Source organism: Aquarana catesbeiana, linkage group LG02, assembly GCF_042186555.1.
Source record: "Aquarana catesbeiana isolate 2022-GZ linkage group LG02, ASM4218655v1, whole genome shotgun sequence".
NCBI lineage: Eukaryota > Metazoa > Chordata > Amphibia > Anura > Ranidae > Aquarana > Aquarana catesbeiana.
In genome coordinates this window covers 320,680,480-320,704,862 of record NC_133325.1, presented here as the reverse complement: position 1 = coordinate 320,704,862, position 24,383 = coordinate 320,680,480, and the positions used below count along the sequence as shown (strand labels likewise).

At 43.4% G+C, this 24,383-nt stretch overlaps 1 protein-coding gene and 1 long non-coding RNA gene across 2 annotated transcripts in view; one reads left to right on the top strand and one right to left on the bottom strand.

Moving 5' to 3' along the window:
* LOC141127900 (uncharacterized) overlaps positions 1-24,383 on the bottom strand; it is a 192,385-nt gene that overhangs the window by 5,822 nt on the left and 162,180 nt on the right. The gene's annotated exons all lie outside the window — the stretch shown is intronic.
* LOC141127897 (interleukin-1 receptor type 1-like) overlaps positions 1-24,383 on the top strand; it is a 98,271-nt gene that overhangs the window by 63,460 nt on the left and 10,428 nt on the right. The window contains exons 7-9 of the mRNA XM_073614766.1: positions 3,448-3,571; positions 5,484-5,629; positions 13,357-13,500. Of these exons, the coding sequence (XP_073470867.1) occupies positions 3,448-3,571; positions 5,484-5,629; positions 13,357-13,500 (414 nt within the window). The remainder of the gene's footprint in view (positions 1-3,447; positions 3,572-5,483; positions 5,630-13,356; positions 13,501-24,383) is intronic.

Below are 24,383 nucleotides of genomic sequence, written 5' to 3'. Positions count from 1 at the left end.
AATTCCACAAACTGTCACCTGATTGTGGTTTTCTCAATCACAGTGAAATCCCTTCTTTCTGAGATTGGTAGTGGCAACAAAGCTAGTCATCTTCCTCCAGATGGTGGGCGAAGCTAGCAGGATTATGATTGGCTTTAGCAGTGGCCAATGACCGTCCTCCTCCTCCTGGAAACAGGGAGGAAATCCCTTCTTTCTGAGATTGGTAGTGGCAACCAAGCTAGTCATCTTCCTCTAGATGGTGGGCGGGGCTAGCAGGATTAAGATTTTTTTATCAGTTTTATCAGTGGCCAATGACAGTCCTCCTCGTTCTGGAAACAGGGACCGCCCTCCCCCACCCCCCCAGCAGAACTGCACCCAATCTTTTCCCCATCACAAATGCTGACGATCGCAGCTACAGCAAAGTTAGAGAACCAAACAATGTTTCCCTTCTTTTACAATGTGTGGGGGCACAGTGCCTCCCGCTCAGTGCAGGTCCGGCGTGGGGAACTCTGAAATTGGAATGCATTAGTGTCTCACTGACACTTCCCTGTGCTGCTCTGCTGATGGGGAGTGAGTCAAGTGCTGCAAAAGAGGCTTTGTGTGCCGGGGGTTGCCTACCTCTGCTCTAAGGTGAGCATACACACATAAGGGGTTTGCACCTGAGTGAACACAAGAACTGGAGTTTTATCACCAGTACAAGCTGTGATTAATTTTGGAATTTTGGATTTTGGAATGGACTGCAATATTTAATGATGTTACTATTTATATGACATGTTGCCACTTATTGTGTGTGCACTTAGCACTTTTGATCACTGGATTACTTTAAATATATTTTTTTGCATGTATTTGGATCACTATATTTGATACATGAAGTTTTTGATTTGATTTTATTTTGTATGAACTTTTTGGAGTTTACAGGAAAATACTTTCTATATTTATTTTTATACATTTCAACACAAACGTGGATTATAAGGCTTGTGATGCTGTGATCCCACGCTCTATGGTAAAAAAAACTTTGTTTGCACGTCAACACATTTTTTAGTGCCATTACTGTAAATCAAGGCACTCATGCTAACATCCAGATAGTGCAGCATTTCCTCTATAAATAGTGTCAATTTGCTGTCCCCTCAAAATAACTTAACACACAGCCATTAATGTCTAAACCACTGGCAACAAAAGTGAGTACACCCCTAAGTCAAAATTTCCAAATTGGGCCCAAAGTGTCAATATTTTGTGTGGTCACTATTATTTTCCTTTTCCAGCACTGCCTTGACCCTCTTGGGCATGGAGTTCACCAGATCTTCCCAGGTTGCCACTGGAGTCCTCCTCCATGACGATATCACAGTGCTGGTGGATGTTAGAGACCTCGCGCTCCTCCACCATCCATTTGAGGATGCTCCACAGATGCTCAATAGGATTTAGGTCTGGAGACATGCTTGGCCAGTCCATCACCTTTACCCTCAGCTTCTTTAGCAAGGCAGTGGTCGTCTTGGAGGTGTGTTTAGGGTCATTATCATGTTGGAATACTGCCCTGCTGCCCAGTCTCTGCTTCAGTATGTCACAGTACATGTTGACATTCATGGTTCCCTCAATCAACTGTAGCTCCCTAGTGCCGACAGCACTCATGCAGCCCCAGACCATGACACTTCCACCAAAATGCTTGACTTTAGGAAAGACACACTTGTCTTTGTACTCCTCACCTGGTTGCCGCCACACACACTTGACACGATCTGAACCAAATAAGTTTATCTTGGTCCCATCAGACCACGGACATGGTTCCAGTAATCCATGTTGTTAGTCTGCTTGTCTTCTGCAAACTGTTTGCAGGCTTTCTTGTGCATCATCTTTAGAAGTGACTTCCTTCTGGGACAACAGCCATGCAGACCAATTTGATGCAGTGTGCGGTGTATGGTCTGAGCACTGACAGGCTGACCCCCCCACCCTTTCAACCTCTGCAGCAATGCTGGCAGCACACTTATATGTTTATTTCCCAAAGACAACCTCTGGATATGACGCTGAGCATGTGCACTCAACTTCTTTGGTCGACCATGGTGAGGCCTGTTCTGAGTGGAACCTGTCCTGTTAAACCACAGTATGGTCTTGGTCACCGTGCTGCAGCTCAGCTTCAGGGTCTTGGCAATCTTCTTATGGCATAAGCCATCTTTATGTAGAGCAACATTTCTTTGCCATGAGGTGCCATTTTGAACTTCCAGTGACCAGTATGAGAGAGTGAGAGCGATAACACCAAATTTAACACACCTGCTCCCCATTCACCCCTGAGACCTTGTAAAACGAATGAGTCACATGACACCGGGGAGGGAAAATGGCTAATTGGGCCCAATGTGGACATTTTCACTTAGGGGTGTACTCACTTTTGTTGTCAGTGGTTAAGACAATAATGACTGTGTGTTGAGTTATTTTGAGGGAATAACAAATTTACACTGTTATACAAGCTGTACACTCACTACTTTACATTGTAGCAAAGTGTCATTTCTTCAGTGTTGTCACTTGAAAAGATATAATAAAATATTTACAAAAATGTGAGGGGTGTACTCACTTTTGTGAGATACTGTATATTACATAAAGTGCAGTGCATACACTACTCCCTCTGTTTGACACATATGCAAGCTTTGATTTAATATTTTCCAATTGCATTTGCTAAAAAAATGATGTCTTTTTTTGTTCATCCCTTTTGTTCTCGTACATGCATAGCAACGCCTGCATTTAGTCAGTGGGAGTAAGAATGGATCATATGTTTATATGGGAATTACTATACATTGTTGGGAGTAGCGCATCACCTTTTTAGGTGGTTTTGTGTTTTAAATGTGGTAACACAGTATTGGCGTATGCTGCAGCTCTTAAAGTGATTGTAAACGATCACCTTGTAAAACAACCCATTCAGTTTAAAATAGAAATGAAAGGCAAAACATTTGCGTATAGATATAAAAAACATAAATACCTTCTTTACCCTTTTTTTAAAAAACTGCATAAGAGCTAGGGGAGGGGAAACAGCAGGACACTGAGATTTCCAGTTAAAGGCTTTGCAGGAGGGGTGTGTCAGGACAAGTCCAATCATTGGAGAAGAGCAGGCTGAGTTCCCAGCATAGCTAGAGAACTGACCACGATGTGTTCTGCTGCTTGGTGTGGTCCGTTTTTAGTAGGAAAACAGAGGGACTGGCAGGGACACCAGAGATTTCACACAAAGAAAGAAATATAAAGAGAACAGGATACCTTTTCATACAAATACATAGTGCAACAGGCACATATCAGGAATATGAAATGTTGGGTTTACATACTCTTTAAATTTGTGTTGCATGTTTTTTTAGTTTATTATTTGGTAGCGCACGGAGATTTTTTTGTAAAAAAACAACACCAAAACAATTCTTTGGCTGCTGTATTCCTCTGTTTTTTTTTTTATTATTTTTTTATTTACTCTATATTTTGGTGTATTTATATCTTCTTTTTTAGGAACCTCTGTTACTGTAACCTGTGAAGCTCTGTTAAATAGCAACCTTATTTTGACCTGGAGGTACAATGAATCTTTTATTAGTGAATATTCTGATGATGGCAGAGTGATAGAGGAAATACAATAGTAAGTATATGTAAATCACGTAAAACGTTATTTTTGCATTATAGGGAATAGGTTTCTTTTCTTCTTCTTCTTTTTTTGTTGTAAAGGCAACTTTGCAATAGCTGGTTTAATATTTGAACAGTGGAAACCTGTCTAAGGAGTTCTGGCCTCTCTCTTTATTACATGATCACTTAACAAGAATCAGGCTGCAGTTAGTATATAGAAAAATGTTCAAGTCAGTGTGGTATACTGCATTTGTTAATAGTTAATAAACAATAAACTATTTAATTTTCTTCTTTTAGTTGTCCTTTAACCTCCCTGGCGGTATGATTATTTCAGATTTTTGATGCTCAAAGAGGTACAATGTTTTACATGGAAATTTGGCGTTTTATATTGTAGGCCTGTAATTCTTAGGATTAACACTCTTAAATTTGTCCAAACAAGAGTCTAGCAGACATCTCGGGTATGATAAAGTTTGAAACGTGAAATCATAAATTATAATATAATAAATACCTATAAATAATTATAACAAATAATAATATAATAATAATAAAAATTATTCAATAATGTAATCAAATCAAAAACACTGAAATTTGCTCAGTTGCAGAATTGTCGCTGTCATTACTTTCCGTGTTTGATGACGAATTTCCCCACGAATCACTATCACTCAATTCTGCAAGTGATTCTAATTTATTAGCGCTGTTTTCTAGCTGGTCTAAAACTGCTTTTGATGTAAAGGGACGCTTTTTGGTAGCTATGGACAATCTCCAGTTTCCAGGCAGAAAGAACAGTATTTATAATATGAAACTGCATGCAGGGCACTGGACAAACCACTAGGGACAAAAGGGAGGTGAAATAATGTGATACAGTAATGTAATCTGTAATATTACAGTGTACTGTATGTATTGTGTGTTTTTCACTTTTTGAATTTGGCGCTATGCTCCATCCCCGTGCGTCGCAATGCTCACAGGGAACGGAGCTCTGCACTGTGATAGATCCGGCGGAGGACAGCTTGCACACACAGCGGGGAGACATAGCAGGATCCTGGGGATAAGGTAAGTAACTTTGCCTGGATCCTGCAATGCGATCTGGAGTGTGGCTCGGGGTTACTGCTTTTGGTACTGAAAATCCACCCTGAGTCACACTTGGGATTACCGCTAAGGAGGTTAAGGTGCTGCTGATAGTTGAATGTAAGCAAAAGAATGCTGGCATTAAAAAAAAAAATGCATAGGGGTCCCCCCAGTCCATACCAGGCCCTTCAGGTCTTGTACGGATTTCGAGGGGAACCCCATGTGAACATTTTTTCCAAAAAATGACATGAAGGTCCCCCCCAAAATCTGTACCAGATCCTTAGGTCTGGATTGTTTTTTCAGGGGAACCCCACGCCAATTTTTTTTCCATACCAGCACCAGGGGGTGCTTTGCGGTGGGGGGCGCCAAAGCACTTTGTCCCCATGTTGATGAGGACAGGGGCCTCTTCCCCACAACCCTGGCCTGGTGGTTGTGGGGGTGCGGGGGGTGACTTATCGGAATCTGGAAGCCCTGTTTAACAAGGGGGCCCCCAGATCCCACCCCCCCATGTGAATGAGCATAGGGTACATAGAACAGCTACTCATTCACAAAAACTAAAAAAATTGTGTAAGTAGTTTTTTTTTGTTTTTGTAAAAGCTTAATTTAACAAGCTAAAATTAGAAGCTGATTGGCTATCATGCATAGCTGCACCAGATTTTGCACACTCCAGTTTTAGTAAATCAACTCCAGTGTTTGTTATTGGGCTTAATAATTAAACATATATGAAAATGCTACACCTGAAATCTGTTTGCCTTAATGGACAAATTATACATTTTTAGAAGCTTTAATCATTAGCATGACACATCTAAAGAGAAGGATATTTTTTGTTTGAGCTTATATTATTATGATCTCTCTTCTTACAGTGAAGCAGTCAAAGATGGACAAAAAGTGGCATGCCAAAATATAACCTTTTCAAGTGTTAAAGAAGAAGATTACGGTCTACGATTTTATTGTTCTGCTGACAATACTTTAGCATACATTCAGGCATTTTTTATACTGAAACGACCAGGTATGTATTCACATATAGTAATTGGCTTATAAGAAGCAAACGGTCAATTATTTTCAGACCAAAGTACACGAATTAAATATTTTATGAATCTGATTGTATAAAAAGACACATGGGTGGCAGTAGGTGGAGCTTAGCCATGAAGTCAGAGAAAGTCAGTCCTGGTAATAAAGGGAAATAATTCATATAGGGGGACAGAAGAGGCTTTTCTGGTTAAAGGTTTTAGATTACTCTTGTAGTTTTTGTTCTTAGAATATTTGCTAAAAATGAAGTATAACCAAAAATTAATGCTGAACTCCAGGCAAATAAAGACACATATGAATTCCCCTCTAAAGTAATTTTTTCATGTTTTGTTAAAATCTGTCTTTTTTGGTTAAAAACTAATTACACCTCTCAGAACATGATTGGAATTCAGAATGGCTCTAACGTCAGTTTTCTGTTGGTAGTTTCCTTAAAACATTATTAAACCCCAAACCAAAAATGCAATATACAGTGCCTTGCAAAAGTATTCACCCCCTTGGCTTTTTACCTATTTTGTTACATTACAGCTTTTAGTTCAATGTTTTTTTAATCTGAATTATATGTGATGGATCAGAACACAATAGTCTGTTGGTAAGTCTGTAGTAAGTTGGTGAAGTAAAATTAGAAAAATATATACATAAAACTATTTTTCAGAAATTAAAAACTGATAATTGGCATGTGTGTATGTATTCACCCCCTTTGTTATGAAGCCCATAAAAAGCTCTGGTGCAACCAATTACCTTCAGAAGCCACATAATTATTGAAATGATGTCCACCTGTGTGCAATCTAAGTGTCACATGATCTGTCATTACATATACACACCTTTTTGAAAGACCCCAGACGCTGCAACACCTAAGCAAGAGGCACCACTAACCAAACACTACCATGAAGACCAAGGAACTCTCCAAACAAGCAAGGGACAATGTTGTTGAGAAGTACAAGTCAGGGTTAGGTTATAAAAAAATATCCAAATCTTTGATGATCCCTAGGAGTACCATCAAATCTATCATAACCAAATGGGAAGAACATGGCACAACAGCAAACCTACCAAGAGACGGCCGCACACCAAAACTCACGGACCGGGCAAGGAGGGCATTAATCAGAGAGGCAGCCTAGAGACCTATGGTAACCCTGGAGGAGCTGCAGAGTTCCACAGCAGAGACTGGAAAATCTGTACATAGGAGGATAATAAACTGTATGCTCCATAGAGTTGGGCTTTATGGCAGAGTGGCCAGAAGAAAGCCATTACTTTCAGCAAAAAACAAAATGGCATGTTTTGAGTTTGCGAAAAGGCATTTGGGAAACTCCCAAAATGTATGGAGGAATGTGCTCAGGTCTGATGATACTACAATTGAACTTTTTGGCCATCAAAAAAAAAGCTATGTCTAGCTCAAACCCAACACATCACATCACCCAAAGAACACCATCCCCACATTGAAACATGGTGGTGGCAGCATCATGCTGTGGGGATGTTTTTCAGCAGTCGGGACTGGGAAACTGGTCAGAGTTGAGGGAAAGATGGATGGTGCTAAATACAGGGATATTCTTGAGCAAAACCTGTACCACTCTGTGTGTCATTTGAGGCTAGGATGGAGGTTCACCTTCCAGCAGGACAATGACCCCAAATACACTGCTAAAGCAACACTTGAGTGGTTTAAGGGGAAACATGTAAATGTGTTGGAATGGCCTAGTCAAAGCCCAGACCTCAATCCAATAGAAAATCTGTGGTCAGATATATAGATTGCTGTTCACAAGTGCAAACCATCCAACTTGAAGGAGCTGGAGCAGTCTTGCAAGGAGGAATGGGCAAAAATCCCAGTGGTAAGATGTGGCAAGTTCATAGAGACTTATCCAAAGTGACTTGGAGCTGTGATAGCCGCAAAAGGTGGCTCTACAATGCATTGACTTTAGGGTGGGTGAATAGTTATGCACATTGACTTTTTCTGTTATTTTGCCCTATTTGTTGTTTGCTTCACAATAATAAAAAAAAAATCTTCAAAGTTGTGGGCATGTTCTATAAAATAAATTATACAAATCCTCAAACAATCCATGTTAATTCCAGGTTATGAGGCAGCAAAACATGAAAAATTCCAAGGGGGGTGAATACTTTTGCAAGGCACTGTATTACAGCTTACCAATCATTAGATGCAGTGGCTGCATTAGCTTTCTTTCTTTAGGCTTTTTCACCTGGGGATTTTGCCAGTAACAGACATCCTGTATAATGCCGCGTATACACGAGCGGACTTTACGACAGACTTTGTCCTGCGGACTTTTTAACGGAATTTCCGAATGAACGGACTTGCCTACACATGATCAACCAAAGTCCGACGGATTCGTACGTGATGACGTACAACCGGACTAAAACAAGGAATTTAATAGCCAGTAGCCAATAGCTGCCCTAGCGTCGGTTTTTGTCCGTCGGACTAGCATACAGACGAGCGGACTTTTTGACCAGACTCAAGTCCATCAAAAAGATTTGAAACATTTTTCATTTCTAGGTCCGTCAAACTTTTGGGGAAAAAAAGTCCGCTGGAGCCCACACACGATCGAATTGTCTGACGGACTCCGGTCCGCCGAACCAACTATGCCGTAAAGTCCGGTCGTGTGTGCGCGACATTAGACTGCCCCCACTCTGGATGAAGGAGCAGCAGAGACACCCTTGGGCAGCAACATTGGCAGTCTGGGGGGGGGGGGGTAGTGTTAGCTGCACTAGCAGATTTAGACACACTAACAAATTGAAGCCAAACTCCAGCTAATACTTTATAAGCAGTTACAACAACAGTTTTGTTCCTTTTGGGATAAAGGTTTTACATAAATAAATAAAAGCTGATCATTGTAAGCACTCCTGTCAGTGGTAAATGGCTTGTCGCAACACTGTTATATTTGAAGGCGAACTTGTTCTGTTAAAAAACAACAGACTTACTGGCCAGAACACCAGGTGAGAATAAAAGAAAGATAGCCTAAAAATCACACACAAGAATTGATAAGCTGCAATATAATAAATGTTTGCTTTTGGATTTAATATAGGGTGACCACATTTCCAAACTGCAGGCCCCCCCCCCCAAAAAAAAGATGATTTTTGATACCTTTTTTTGCCAATTTTTGGAAAAACAAAAGCAAACAGTGGTCACCAGTTTAGACAGGTGGTATACAATGTGAACGTGCTTTAACTAAAACACTTAGTGACAGCGGTGTACTTTGTACATCACCCATCCCATCAGGGACACTTTGTTTCGCGAGAGCACTACATTGAAGTTATGCTTGAGATTGCTATAAACATAGCTGCCTGTGCATTTTTCAGTATTTTGCGATTGCACACCTCACACCATCACTGGCTACCTAAAACAGGTCATACTTCTAAATGTGTTGGACATCTCTTAATGGTAGAGATGGGCCGAACACCCCCTGTTCGGTTCTCAGCAGAACTCCTGTTAACTCCGTTCTAACCCAAACAGCGAACCTAATTGAAGTATATGGGAGCCGAACAGGAAAGATCAAAAGTGCCCATTTTGAGTGCTTATATGCAAGTAATTGGCCATAAAAGGAGTATTGGGGTCCGGATACCGCTCTGGAGGACATGTATCAATGCCTAGTTTTTTAGGCGCAGTGATTTTAATGATGCAGAAAGTGCAACATTAAAAACGAAAAATTCCTTTAAATATAGTGCCTGGGGGGTCCCCTTAGTCTGCCTGTAAAGCGGTGCGTCTGTAGCATGCATAGAACATGCTCCAGCAAAAATTAAATTTCTAAAGCAAAAAAAAACTAGTCAAATCACATTTAAATTGACTCGAGGTTGCAACTGCCGGCAAATGGCTATTTTAATCCATACCTGACCCTAATCTGAGCAAGCAGCCTGGCAGGTCAGTAAAGGGGGGGGGGGAGGCGAGTGAGCGCTCCCCCCCTCCTGAACCATACTAGACCACATGCACTATACATGGGGGGGTGCTTTGGGGTGGGGGGGATCTTCCCCACATCCCTGATGTGGAGCTGAGAAACTAGTTCTCCATCAAGTCCACTCCAATTTTGAATGACAGTGCACAGCAGTGGGTGAATTGGAAAGCCACTGCTGGATCGAATAGTGGCTATGGATCCATCCACTGCTATGTGCTGTCAATTAAAAGTGGAGTGGACCTGATGGGGAGCTAGTCTCTCAGTCCGCCACTCCTAGTATAAAAATACTCACCCATGTTCCTGTCAGTGTAACTGGCACAGTGGCTGTGGAGGGAGGGTGGGAGTTCACTCTGGAAGGAGTGTGCAGTGTGGACACTCTTTCCCCAGTGCAAACACAGACATTTATGAATTCCTCTGAAAGTAGAGGCCTTGTAGAATAAAAAAATGTTTTTTGCAGTTTTTATGTTGCACAATATTTGTGCAGCTGTGTATCAAATGCATAATTTCAGTAAAAAAGTGCACTAAAATGAATTTTGGTGCAAACTAACACAATATAATTCCCATTTTTTGGTAAGATATAAAAGAGGCGTTGCACTGAGTAAATAGATACCAAACATGTAAAATTGTGTGCTCCCATAATATTGCAAAAAACTACAGTATCTAGGCAATGTTTTAAAAGCATTTACAACTTATCAGTTTAGCATTAATCATGAATTATGGCCCTCAATCTATTGCTTTCACTTAACCTCCCTGGCGGTATGATTATGTCAGATTTTTGCGTCTCAAAGCTGTACAATTATTTTGCATAGAAATTTGACGTTTTATATTGTAGGCCTGTATTCTTAGCAATAACACACTTAAATCCACCAAGAGTCTAGTAGATATCCCCGGTATGATGAAGTTTGAAACACAAAATCATCAATTATAATATAATAAATAACTATAAATAATTATAAAAAAAAATAATAATAAAATTAATTTCCCCACGTTTCACTGTCGCTCAATTCTTGACTAAGGCCTTATAGGCTGAAACGCGTCAACTGTTCTCATTTGCGTCTGGTCACTGTGGTTTGTTAATAAATACATCATTTTTTTAGAGCAATCACCGGAGTGCGGATCATCTATTCCTCTACTCAGCCAGCGACTGTGGATCGAGCACACAGGAGCTCTGCTTTCTGTGTGATGTATGGGTAGTAGCACTGACTTTTTTGTTTATATCGCTCAATTCTGCAAGTGTTCTAATTTACTATCGCTGTTTTCTAGCTGGTCTAAAACCACTTTTGCCGTAAAGGGACACTTTTTGGTTGCTATGGACAATCTCAAGTTTCCAGGCAGAAAGAACAGTATATATAATATAAAACTGCATGCAGGGCATTGGACAAAGCACTGGGGACAAAAGGGATGAGAAATAATTTCATACAGTAATGTAACCTGTAAGATTACAGTGTACTGTATGTATTATGATTTTTCACCTTTTTGAATTTGCCGCAGGGCTCCGCCCCTGTGCGTCGCGGCGCTCGCAGGGAACGGAGTTCGGCACAGAGAGGCTTTGGGCGGAGGACAGAGCCCGCAGACACAGTGGAGGGACATCGCAGGATCCTGGGGACAAGGTAAGTATACCGCACCGGGATCCTGCAATGCAATCCCGAGTGTGGATCAGGGTTACCACTAATGGTGCTGAAATTTAACCCCGAGCCACACTCGGGAAAACCGCCATGGAGATTAAACGTTTGTGCTGATAACTCACATACATGGTGCAAACTTGTTCTACATACATCTGTGCACCCTATGCGCATGTTTGCATTTGTGGGTATGTTCAGGGCGATTGGGTTACATTTATTTTGTTTTTTTTTTTTAATTATATTATATTTTATATCATATATTAATTTTTCCTCCTATGTGATCGCATTGGGCAGGTGACAGGTTCTCTTTATGAAGACATATCTATTAGACCCCAATGTCTCCCCTGCCCTCCTATACAGCTGTATGGATCACTTTTACATGACGGATGGGAGCTGGCTGAACAAAACAGTAATAAGCTCATGGCTGCTACAGCAGCCACAAGCTTATTTTATTGTTAACTAAAGTATTGAAAAAGAATCAGTCTCCTGCCCTGCCAGACAGAGCTGTGCTGTGTGACAGAGTTATCTAAATCTTAGAACCAGATACAGACACATTTTTTTGGCAGGTAAAACAGCTTATTTGTATGTATTTCATCTATGTATATAGCTTTTGCCTGGAGTTCAGCTTTAAATGCATATATTTAAAGTGGAGGTAAACTAAGGCTTACCTGTAGGTACAGTGAATATCTCCTAAACTTGCACTGTTTAAGAGATATTCATAAGGGCTGCTGCTGGTGACGGCACCACTGCATGCTCTCTGAAGGGACGGCATCCTGTGCACAGGAGTTACATCACCGCGGCCCTGGCCATTCATAAGGCCGGAGTCCATAAACCCAGAAAGGAAGAAAAGGTGAAGATGGCAGTGCCAGGGATCCGTGAAGGAGGGATTCGCTTTACAGGTAAGTCTGTCACAATGTGCTAGTATGTGGTACATACTAGTACATTATGACAACCCTGCAGGGGGGCTACTTTACTTTACTTGTTGTAACAAACGAAAATTACATTCAGTCCAATGAAACTGAATTGAATTTAAAATATGTCTAAGTATTAAATATCACTAATGCTATTGATCAGTAAGAATATACATATAAGTTACCAGTTCCTACATACATTTTATAGCTGGAGGTTACTTCATAGCCAAAACCTTTAAGAGTGAGTCAACAAGGATAAGAGAGAATTGGCAAATTAAAAAGAGAAAACTGGGTATTTCTAGCCACCCTCCCCCACTAAGCATAAAGAGAGTTTTTGTCGCTTGCCCTTCAGCTGTGACCTTGTTATTTGGTTTATATATATTGGATCATCCATGGGCTTGAAAACCTCTTGTGTCTTTTGGTATATTGTCCAGTTTCTCATGGGCAATGATCCACAATAGTTTGGCATTTATAGTAATGGCATTAAGCTCTGCGTTTACTATAGTCTATTTTCAGGCTCTTGCTAAATTTTAGCTGCTAAAATAATAGAAAGGGTAGCCTGTTAGGGTTCTGGAATTCCATGCATGGGCTCATTTATTAAGGTTGTGTGTAGATCGTTAGGTATGCTGATGTTGGTTATAGTTTAAATTAGTAGATAATATCCCGGTCCAAACCCATTTGATCTTGGGACAAGCCCAGCAGGTAAGGTACATGAAGCCTAACTGCCTAGGGAGGCATCAGGGAAAAATTTGAGAGTTTGGCCGGGACTAAATACCATTTGGATAAGACTTATTATATATTGCCTCGTTAAATATGTTCACATTGGTTCCATTTGTCCCAGTTTTCCAAATCTGTGTCAGTAATTGAATCTAGTGCCCATGCCATCTTGCCCATGCCAGGCTGTCCAATACCTAGTATAATTGTTACTATAATGATGAGAGGACTCCTCTTTGAATGGATGCCCCAATTTTTGAAGGATGCCATTGTGTCGATGTCTTCTTTTTTTATATTGAGGAAGTGGAGAGTTTGTTGCATCTAAAACATTTTAGAGGGAGGCATATCAAGTTTGTTAATACATTTTTCTTGTGCATAAATTGACATATTCTCCCCTGTTTATCCATAACTTATATTGGTTAGGCTTCATGTTGTCGAAATGTCCATTTTGTGATCTTTAATTTTTTTTTTTTAATAAAGTGAATTTGTTTAAGTAACAAACTGTGTGTTTCTTTTCAAACAATTAAATGTATTTTATTAATTATTTTTTTTTTATTTTAATCTCCACAGGTCCTAATTTACAGGGACTCTTGATTGCAATATTTGTGACAGCAGCGTTTTTAATTATTACCACTATAATCATCATTAAACTTTTTAAAGTTGACCTCGTTCTTTGGTACAGGAGTTCCTGTTTTTCCCATCCTCACCAAAATGGTATGTTTTAATACTAGTAACTGCAATAGCAAGGGGTAAAAAAAAAAGGGAATGATACGGATAAGGACGATCTACTTAATGAGGCTGATTTACTTTAGGAATTAATTATTTTCACGCAATAAATATTGTGAGAATTCCCTTCAGTTATCCAATCACGTGAAAAGCAAATTCCTGTTTTTTTAGAAACTCAGAAAGTGAAGTTTCTCTATGCACTCATAGAGCTCACTATGTTTTATAGTTCCTGGGGTGCTCTATAGCAGTGGTCATCAACCCTGTCCTCATGGTCCACTATCAGGCCAGGTTTTATGTATTACCTTGGGGAGATGCAAACTAGAATACTGCAATCACTGAGCAGCAAATGATATCACCTGTGATGTATTTCAGTTATCTTGCAAACCTGGCTTGTTAGTGGGCCCTGAGGACAGGGTTGATGACCACTGCTCTAAGGGTCGGTTCACACTAGGACGACTTGGGATCCGACTTGTACGCCCTCAAGTCGCCCCAAGTCGCCCCAGAAATAGATTCAATGGGAGTGAATGGGAGCGTCTTAATAGACACTACTGAAGTCGCTCCGACTTCAGAGCGTACTCCCTGTACTACTTTGATCCGACTTGGTAGGCGACCTATAACATAGAAATCAGTGGAAGTCGCCTCCAAGTCGGATCTCTCTCTCAAAGTCAAGCGACTTTGCAGGGAAAACCCCTCCCTCCCAGAGAGCTGATTGCCCTGTGATTGGCCACAGCCGAAGTCGCCTGTCATGGAGGCGACTTCAAGTCGCGTTGTAATTTGCTAAAGTCGCGCTGAAGTCGCGTTGAAGCCGCGGTACAAAGTCGCGCTGAAGTCGTGTTGCCCCTGTGTGAATCGAGCCTAAAGGGTATTTAACCATAAGTGTTGCTACATTTGTCTGTCTTTAGTTTGGGAGAATTAATAGTAAATACAAGTTTACTTCAAGTCATGTAAACTTTAACCACTTGACGACCGCCTCACGCCGATTTACGTCGGCAAGGTGGCACGGACAGGCAAAATCACGTACATATACGTGATTTGCCTTCCGCGGGTGGGGGGTCCGATCGGACCCCCCCCCGGTGCCCGAGGCGGTCGTCTTTTGTCCAGCGGCGATCAGAGGTGAGGGGGAGGCCATCCGTTCGTGGCCCCCCCCTCGCGATCGCCGCCGGCCAATTACATCATTCCTTTGCTGCTGTATGCTAAACAGCAGCAAAGGAAATGATGTCATCTCTCCTCCGCTCGGTAATTACCGTTCCAGCCCGAGGAGAGAAGACAGGTATGTGAGTGCACAACACTACACACACAGTAGAACATGCCAGGCACACTAAACACCCCGATCCCCCCCCCGATCGCCCCCCAATCACCCCCCCCCCCCCCCCCTGTCACAAACTGACACCAGCAGTTTTTTTTTTTTTTTTCTGATTACTGCATTGGTGTCAGTTTGTGACAGTTACAGTGTTGGGACAGTTAGTATTACCCCCCTTTAGGTCTAGGATACCCCCCTAAACCCCCCTAATAAAGTTTTAACCCCTTGATCACCCCCTGTCACCAGTGTCGCTAAGCGATCATTTTTCTGATCGCTGTATTAGTGTCGCTGGTGACGCTAGTTAGGGACCTAAATACTTAGGTTCGCCGTCAGCGTTTTATAGCGACAGGGACCCCCATATACTACCGAATAAATGTTTTAACCCCTTGATTGCCCCCTAGTTAACCCTTTCACCACTGATCACCGTATAACTGTTACGGGTGACGCTGGTTAGTTTGTTTATTTTTTATAGTGTCAGGGCACCCGCCGTTTATTACCGAATAAAGGTTTAGCCCCCTGATCGCCCGGCGGTGATATGCGTCGCCCCAGGCAGCGTCAGATTAGCGCCAGTACCGCTAACACCCACGCACGCAGCATACGCCTCCCTTAGTGGTATAGTATCTGTACGGATCAATATCTGATCCGATCAGATCTATACTAGCGTCCCCAGCAGTTTAGGGTTCCCAAAAACGCAGTGTTAGCGGGATCAGCCCAGATACCTGCTAGCACCTGCGTTTTGCCCCTCCGCCCAGCCCACCCAAGTGCAGTATCGATCGATCACTGTCACTTACAAAACACTAAACGCATAACTGCAGCGTTCGCAGAGTCAGGCCTGATCCCTGCGATCGCTAACAGTTTTTTTGGTAGCATTTTGGTGAACTGGCAAGCACCAGCCCCAGGCAGCGTCAGGTTAGCGCCAGTAGCGCTAACACCCACGCACGCACCGTACAGCTCCCTTAGTGGTATAGTATCTGATCGGATCAATATCTGATCCGATCAGATCTATACTGGCGTCCCCAGCAGTTTAGGGTTCCCAAAAACGCAGTGTTAGCGGGATCAGCCCAGATATCTGCTAGCACCTGCGTTTTGCCCCTCCGCCCGGCCCAGCCCAGCCCAGCCCAGCCCACCCAAGTGCAGTATCGATCGATCACTGACACAAAACACTAAATGCATAACTGCAGCGTTCGCAGAGTCAGGCCTGATCCCTGCGATCGCTAACAGTTTTTTTGGTAGTATTTTGGTGAACTGGCAAGCACCAGCCCCAAGCAGCGTCAGATTAGCGCCAGTACCGCTAACACCCACGCACGCACCGTACACCTCCCTTAGTGGTATAGTATCTGAACGGATCAATATCTGATCCGATCAGATCTATACTGGCGTCCCCAGCAGTTTAGGGTTCCCAAAAACGCAGTGTTAGCGGGATCAGCCCAGATACCTGCTAGCACCTGCGTTTTGCCCCTCCGCCCGGCCCAGCCCAGCCCAGCCCACCCAAGTGCAGTATCGATCGATCACTGACACTTACAAAACACTAAATGCATAACTGCAGCGTTCGCAGAGTCAGGCCTGATCCCTGCGATCGCTAACAGTTTTTTTGGTAGTATTTTGGTGAACTGGCAAGCACCAGCCCCAAGCAGCGTCAGATTAGCGCCAGTACCGCTAACACCCACGCACGCACCGTACACCTCCCTTAGTGGTATAGTATCTGAACGGATCAATATCTGATCCGATCAGATCTATACTGGCGTCCCCAGCAGTTTAGGGTTCCCAAAAACGCAGTGTTAGCGGGATCAGCCCAGATACCTGCTAGCACCTGCATTTTGCCCCTCCGCCCGGCCCAGCCCACCCAAGTGCAGTATCGATCGATCACTGTCACTTACAAAACACTTAACGCATAACTGCAGCGTTCGCAGAGTCAGGCCTGATCCCTGCGATCGCTAACAGTTTTTTTGGTAGCTTTTTATTGAACTGGCAAGCGCCAGCGGCCTAGTACACCCTGGTCGTAGTCAAACCAGCACTGCAGTAACACTTGGTGACGTGGCGAGTCCCATAAGTGCAGTTCAAGCTGGTGAGGTGGCAAGCACAAGTAGTGTCCCGCTGCCACCAAGAAGACAAACACAGGCCCGTCGTGCCCATAGTGCCCTTCCTGCTGCATTCGCCAATCCTAATTGGGAACCCACCGCTTCTGCAGCGCCCGTACTTCCCCCATTCACATCCCCAACCAAATGCAGTCGGCTGCATGAGAGGCATTTTCTTTATGTCCTCCCGAGTATCCCTACCCAACGAACCCCCAAAAAAGATGTCGTGTCTGCAGCAAGCGCGAATATAGGCGTGACACCCGCTATCATTGTCCCTCCTGTCCTGACAATCCTGGTCTTTGCATTGGTGAATGTTTTGAACGCTACCATTCATTAGTTGAGTATTAGCGTAGGGTACAGCATTGCACAGACTAGGCACACTTTCACAGGGTCTCCCAAGATGCCATCGCATTTTGAGAGACCCGAACCTGGAACCGGTTACAGTTATAAAAGTTAGTTACAAAAAAAGTGTAAAAAAAAATAAAAATATATAAAATAAAAAAAAATAGCTGTCGTTTTATTGTTCTCTCTCTCTCTCTATTCTCTCTCTCTATTGTTCTGCTCTTTTTTACTGTATTCTATTCTGCAATGTTTTATTGTTATTACGTTTTTTTCATGTTTGCTTTTCAGGTATGCAATTTTTTATACTTTACCGTTTACCGTGCTTTATTGTTAACCATTTTTTTGTCTTCAGGTACGCCATTCACGACTTTGAATGGTTATACCAGAATGATGCCTGCAGGTTTAGGTATCATCTTGGTATCATTCTTTTCAGCCAGCGGTCGGCTTTCATGTAAAAGCAATCCTAGTGGCTAATTAGCCTCTAGACTGCTTTTACAAGCCGTGGGAGGGAAAGCCCCCCCCCCACCGTCTTCCGTGTTTTTCTCTGGCTCTCCTATCTCAACAGGGAACCTGAGAATGCAGCCGGTGATTCAGCCAGCTGACCATAGAGCTGATCAGAGACCAGAGTGGCTCCAAACATCTCTATGGCCTAAGAAACCGGAAGCTACGAGCATTTTAGGACTTAGATTTCGCCGGATGTAAATAGCGCCATTGGGAAATTGGGGAAGCATTTTATCACACCGATCTTGGTGTCATCAGATGCTTTGAGGGCAGAGGAGAGATCTAGGGTCTAATAGACCCCAATTTTTTCAAAAAAGAGTACCTGTCACTACCTATTGCTATCATAGGGGATATTTACATTCCCCGAGATAACAATAAAAATGATTAAAAAAAAAAAAAAAATGAAAGGAACAGTTTAAAAATAAGATAAAAAAGCAAAAAAAATAATAAAGAAAAAAAAAAAAAAAAAACACCCCTGTCGCCCCCTGCTCTCGCGCTAAGGCGAACGCAAGCGGCGGTCTGTCGTCAAACGTAAACAGCAGTTGCACCATGCATGTGAGGTATCGCCGTGAAGGTCAGATCGAGGGCAGTAATTTTTGCAGTAGACCTCCTCTGTAAATCTAAAGTGGTAACCTGTAAAGGCTTTTAAAGGCTTTTAAAAATGTATTTATTTTGTTGCCACTGCACGTTTGTGCGCAATTTTAAAGCATGTCATGTTTGGTATCCATGTACTCGGCCTAAGATCATCTTTTTTATTTCATCAAACATTTGGGCAATATAGTGTGTTTTAGTGCATTAAAATTTAAAAAAAGTGTGTTTTTTCCCCAAAAAATGCGTTTGAAAAATCGCTGCGCAAATAATGTGTGAAAAAAAAAAATGAAACACCCACCATTTTAATCTGTAGGGCATTTGCTTTAAAAAAATATATAATGTTTGGGGGTTCAAAGTAATTTTTTTGCAAAAAAAAATAACTTTTTCATGTAAACAATGAGTGTCAGAAAGGGCTTTGCCTTCAAGTGGTTAGAAGAGTTGGTGATGTGTGACATAAGCTTCTAAATGTTGTGCATAAAATGCCAGGACAGTTCAAAACCCCCCCAAATGACCCCATTTTGGAAAGTAGACACCCCAAGCTATTTGCTGAGAGGCATGTCGAGTCCATGGAATATTTTATATTGCGACACAAGTTGCGGGAAAGAGACAAATTTTTTTTTTTTTGCACAAAGTTGTCACTAAATGATATATTGCTCAAACATGCCATGGAAATATGTGAAATTACACCCCAAAATACATTCTGCTGCTTCTCCTGAGTACGGGGATACCACATGTGTGAGACTTTTTGGGAGCCTAGCCGCGTACGGGACCCCGAAAACCAAGCACCGCCTTCAGGCTTTCTAAGGGCGTGAATTTTTTATTTCACTCTTCACTGCCTATCACAGTTTCGGAGGCCATGGAAAGCCCAGGTGGCACAAAACCCCCCCCAAATGACCCCATTTTGGAAAGTAGACACCCAAAGCTATTTGCTGAGAGGTATAGTGAGTATTTTGCAGACCTCACTTTTTGTCACAAAGTTTTGAAAATTGAAAAAAGAAAAAAAAAAAAGTTTTTTCTTGTCTTTCTTCATTTTCAAAAACAAATGAGAGCTGCAAAATACTCACCATGCCTCTCAGCAAATAGCTTGGGGTGTCTACTTTCCAAAATGGGGTCATTTGGGGGGGTTTGTCCCACACATGTGGTATCCCCGTACTCAGGAGAAGCAGCTAAATGTATTTTGGGGTGCAATTCCACATATGCCCATGGCCTGTGTGAGCAATATATCATTTAGTGACAACTTTGTGCAAAAAAAAAAAAAAAGTGTCACTTTCCCGCAACTTGTGTCAAAATATAAAATATTCCATGGACTCAATATGCCTCTCAGCAAATAGCTTGGGGTGTCTACTTTCCAAAATGGGGTCATTTGGGGGGGTTTTGTGCCACCTGGGCATTCCATGGCCTCCGAAACTGTGATAGGCAGTGAGGAGTGAAATCAAAAATTTACACCCTTAGAAATCCTGAAGGCGGTGCTTGGTTTTCGGGGCCCCGTACGCGGCTAGGCTCCCAAAAAGTCCCACACATGTGGTATCCCCGTACTCAGGAGAAGCAGCTGAATGTATTTTGGGGTGTAATTCCACATAGGCCCATGGCCTGTGTGAGCAATATATCATTTAGTGACAACTTTTTGTAAATATTTTTTTTTTTTTGTCATTATTCAATCACTTGGGACAAAAAAAATAAATATTCAATGGGTTCAACATGCCTCTCAGCAATTTCCTTGGGGTGTCTACTTTCCAAAATGGGGTCATTTGGGGGGGTTTTGTACTGCTCTGCCATTTTAGCACCTCAAGAAATGACATAGGCAGTCATAAACTAAAAGCTGTGTAAATTACAGAAAATGTACCCTAGTTTGTAGACGCTATAACTTTTGCGCAAACCAATAAATATATGCTTATTGAAATTTTTTTTACCAAAGACATGTGGCCGAATACATTTTGGCCTAAATGTATGACTAAAATTTAGTTTATTGGATTTTTTTTATAACAAAAAGTAGAAAATATCATTTTTTTTCAAAATTTTCGGTCTTTTTCCGTTTATAGCGCAAAAAATAAAAACTGCAGAGGTGATCAAATACCATCAAAAGAAAGCTCTATTTGTGGGAAGAAAAGGACGCAAATTTCGTTTGGGTACAGCATTGCATGACCGCGCAATTAGCAGTTAAAGCGACGCAGTGCCAAATTGGAAAAAGACCTCTGGTCCTTAGGCAGCATAATGGTCCGGGGCTCAAGTGGTTAAATCAATCAAAATCTGAAGCAAACAATACAAGTCAAATAATGCAAATAAATCATAATCATGACTTTGGCAACTTTCCAACACGTACAGTATATATGCTGCAATGTAAGATTGTCTTGTCTTTGCTTGATCAGTCTTTTGTATGTAAAAAAAAAAGATGATATGAAGTAAAAGATCAACAACAGACTACCAAAACATTATGACATTTTTAGTTAGTCAGTTCTATATCTTAATTGTATGACAGCGTTAATTTTGGCATCAAATTTAAATTTAGTTTTACTTTACTTTAGTTTTAGTTTTAATCGCATTTTAGTCATCTGCAATTGTTTTAGTTTTAGTCAAATTTAGTCGACTAAAATCTGCAGTATATTTTAGTCGACTAAATTCTGCAGTACATTTTAGTCTACTTAAAGCGGAGTTTCGCTAAAAAATTTTTTTTAGATGTCTGCAGCTGCAAATACTGCAGCTGCTGACTTTTAAAATAAGGACACTTACCTGTCCTGGGGTCCAGCGATGTCGGCACCCGAGGCCGAACCGTCCCTCGGTCCTCGGGTGCTGCCGCCGCCATTCTCACTGAGGGGAAAAGTTCTTTTTTCTTTTAATTGCTACAGCCTGCAGATCACAGTCTTCTCTCTGCCTCCGCCCACCCCCTTCCTTCCCTGCTGAATCGGCCGGACCGACCCCAAAAGAAGTACCCATGCAGCAGGCTGGGGAGCAGTATGGGCTGCCCCCCCCAGCCTCAGCCCACCCCCTTCCTTCTGGGGAATTCTCTGACTGGGATGACTCTCCAGCCCCATTGCAGCCAGACCCCAGGACCAGCAGCCCAGCTCCAGCAGCCAGACCCCTGGCCCCAGCAGCCAGACTCTGGGACCAGCAGCCCAGCTCCAGCAGCCAGACCCTTGGTCCCAGCAGCCAGACCCCTGGCCCCAGCAGCCAGACTCCAGGACCAGCAGCCCACCTCCAGCAGCCAGACACTTGGTCCCAGCAGCCAGATCCCTGGCCCCAGCAGCCAGACTCCAGGACCAGCAGCCCAGCTCCAGCAGCCAGACCCTTGGTCCCAGCAGCCAGACCTTTGGCCCCAGCAGCCAGACTCCAGGACCAGCAGCCCACCTCCAGCAGCAAGACCCTTGGCCCCAGCAGCCAGACCCCTGGCCCCAGCAGCCGGCCCCAGCAGCCAGACCCTTGGCCCCAGCAGGCAGACTCCAGGAGCAGCAGCCCAGCTGCAGCAGCCAGACCCTTGCCCCAGCAGCCAGACCCCAGGACCAGCAGCCCAGTTCCAGCAGCCAGACCCTTGGCCCCAGCAGCCAGGCCCTAACAACCAGACCCCAGGGCCAGTAGCCCAGCCCCAGCAGCTGTGGGATCAGGCTGCATTTCATTGGGTGCTGGTATAGCTGCATTTAATTGGCACTGATCAGGCTGCATTTAATTGGCAATGGTAAGGCTGCATTTTATTGGGGGGGGTAGGCGCCGACGTGAAGTGTCACCTCCCTGAAATGAGTTTGAAACCTCCCTGAAATAAGTTTTTGCAGGTTGGCATGTCTGGTTATGCATTCCCTTCGTCCCATCACTGGCTGGCACAAGAGAGAGGACGCGGAATTAGGGGACGGAAGACAGGCGTTTTAAAATTCCAAATCCCCAGCAAGTGGCTGGAGATTCATATTTTTCTGCCTCCCCCATCCTGGTGCCCTGATTAGCCCTATTAATATGGGTATGCTATGTATATCTCTATAGGTTGTGTGTGTGATTAGGAGGCCACATTCTCCTCCCTCTCTGCAACTTAGCACTTTGCCACCTGACAAGCAGAGGACACACATTCTCTATCACATAATATGCGCTTTATACACCGACTGTACTATGCACGTCTACTACACTCTGTATGGTCACCTCAGCATTCCACATACACACATACACACACACACAGCATGTCATGCCTGTATTCACACACATACAGGGGACTGGGCTGCTGCTGCTGAGGTAAACTGAGACTGTGTACTGTGAATAAGGGAATCCATGGAAGCTGGGTATAGTACATAATAGGGGCCACACTTGGTGTCATACATAGAATGTCTATGAAAATGGGGGCTACACTGGGTTCCATATATACAGAGACCACACTGGTGCCATACATAAACTGTCTGGAAACAGGGGCCATAACTGGGTGCCACATATAGGATGTCTATGAAGACAAGGGGTATACACTCTGGATGTCATGCATACACAGGCCGCAGAGGGTGTTATACACAGGCTGTCTGTGAAAACAGGGGCCATGCACAATGGCAGTGCCCTAATCCTGAGGTAACATGCATACACAGAAAACCTCCACACTCAGACACGTCAAATATAGGAAAATGTCATTACACTGTACACAGCAGCCCCGTGTTCTTTTACAGAAGATGTACACCATCATCTAGGGGTTCTGATGCTGGTCAACTTTGGGACCATTGTTCAAATCCTGCCCCTTGTCTCCACAGACAGACAAAAGTATAGTCAGGGCTATACATATAAAAACATATGCCTCAGTGTTCTCCTGATTCCTGAACACTTCACAATCCTCCACACTTCTCCTCACACTTCAGTCTGTGCAAAGCACTACTGCAGCACGCACTCCTTTATTTTTATTACTGCCCCATGTAACACCTGACATTCCCCCAACCATAGGAGAGTTCACATTACACTACAAGGGGAAACGGGTTCTGCAGGTGGAGAGCAGTGCCTCCTATCTATCCTCCCTTCCCCATCAATAAATAGGCAATGTGAAAGGCAGACCTCTGGTCACGGCAATGGTCAGCAAAGACTAAATAAATAAATAAGGTGAGCCCATGTGGTCACAGTGCCTGGCCAAGTAAAAAAAATAAAAACAAGTAATCCATGTATGTGCAGGACAGTGATAACGTGAGCTGTGCACTCTGCAGCTTCTACTGCTGACCATCATCCTCACAGTGTACTGTGTGTGTGCCATGTGAGTGGAATCAGCAGATCTTAAATCTTACAGTGTTCTGTTCCTCAGCCCCAGGTGAATCCTTTTTTCATATCCTTCATGTTGCCCAATCTACAGTGCGTGCTGTCTGAGTGGAGACTGGAGAATGAGTTAGAGGCGAGCAGGGTAGTGTGTGTGGAGGGGCAGATCGCGGCTGTCAGAGTGTGTCAGTCAGGAGAGGAGAGGGAGACTGAGTCCCACAGCACACTTAAATTAGCCTTACCTTGCCCAGAATCACGCCGCTCAGCTTCCTAATCCACCACAGGTACAGCCAGTCTTACAGTCCACAGCACAATGAGCCGAGAAACCGGAAATGCCGCAAAGAGCACCGCCCACTGTCCTCTGGTCCCCGTCAATAAAAATAAAGCACAGGGGGCCAGAGACAAATGATTGGAGAGTGGGAGTGTTTACGGGCGCATGGCTTGTGCCCTGAACACTCCCTAAACAAGGGAAAATCAGCTTACCAGCTTGCAATCAGCTGATTGCAAGCTGGGAAGCTTCCCATAGACCGCTGTGTGTCCGGCGCCTGGTCACCCTTAAAGTGACCACTTTTTTTTGTGAACAGCTGGGGGGGGGGGGGGGCGAAGCCCTGCGCCCCCTATGGACGGGTCGCCATTGTTCTGACCCCCCCTAACCATGATGGAGCAGTGGGCCATGTAGAGCATCCTATCATAGTGCCTCTGCTGCAAGGGGCGCATAAAGCATCCTGTGGATTCCCCACCATGACAAAATGTGGTGATGGTGGCATGCCACACACAAAAACTTTGAATGCAGACCACCCAAGGACAGCCCCCAAGGCCAAAGGGAACTCCCAAGCCCACAGTTTCTGAGATCAGAAAGATGGACTGTGCGT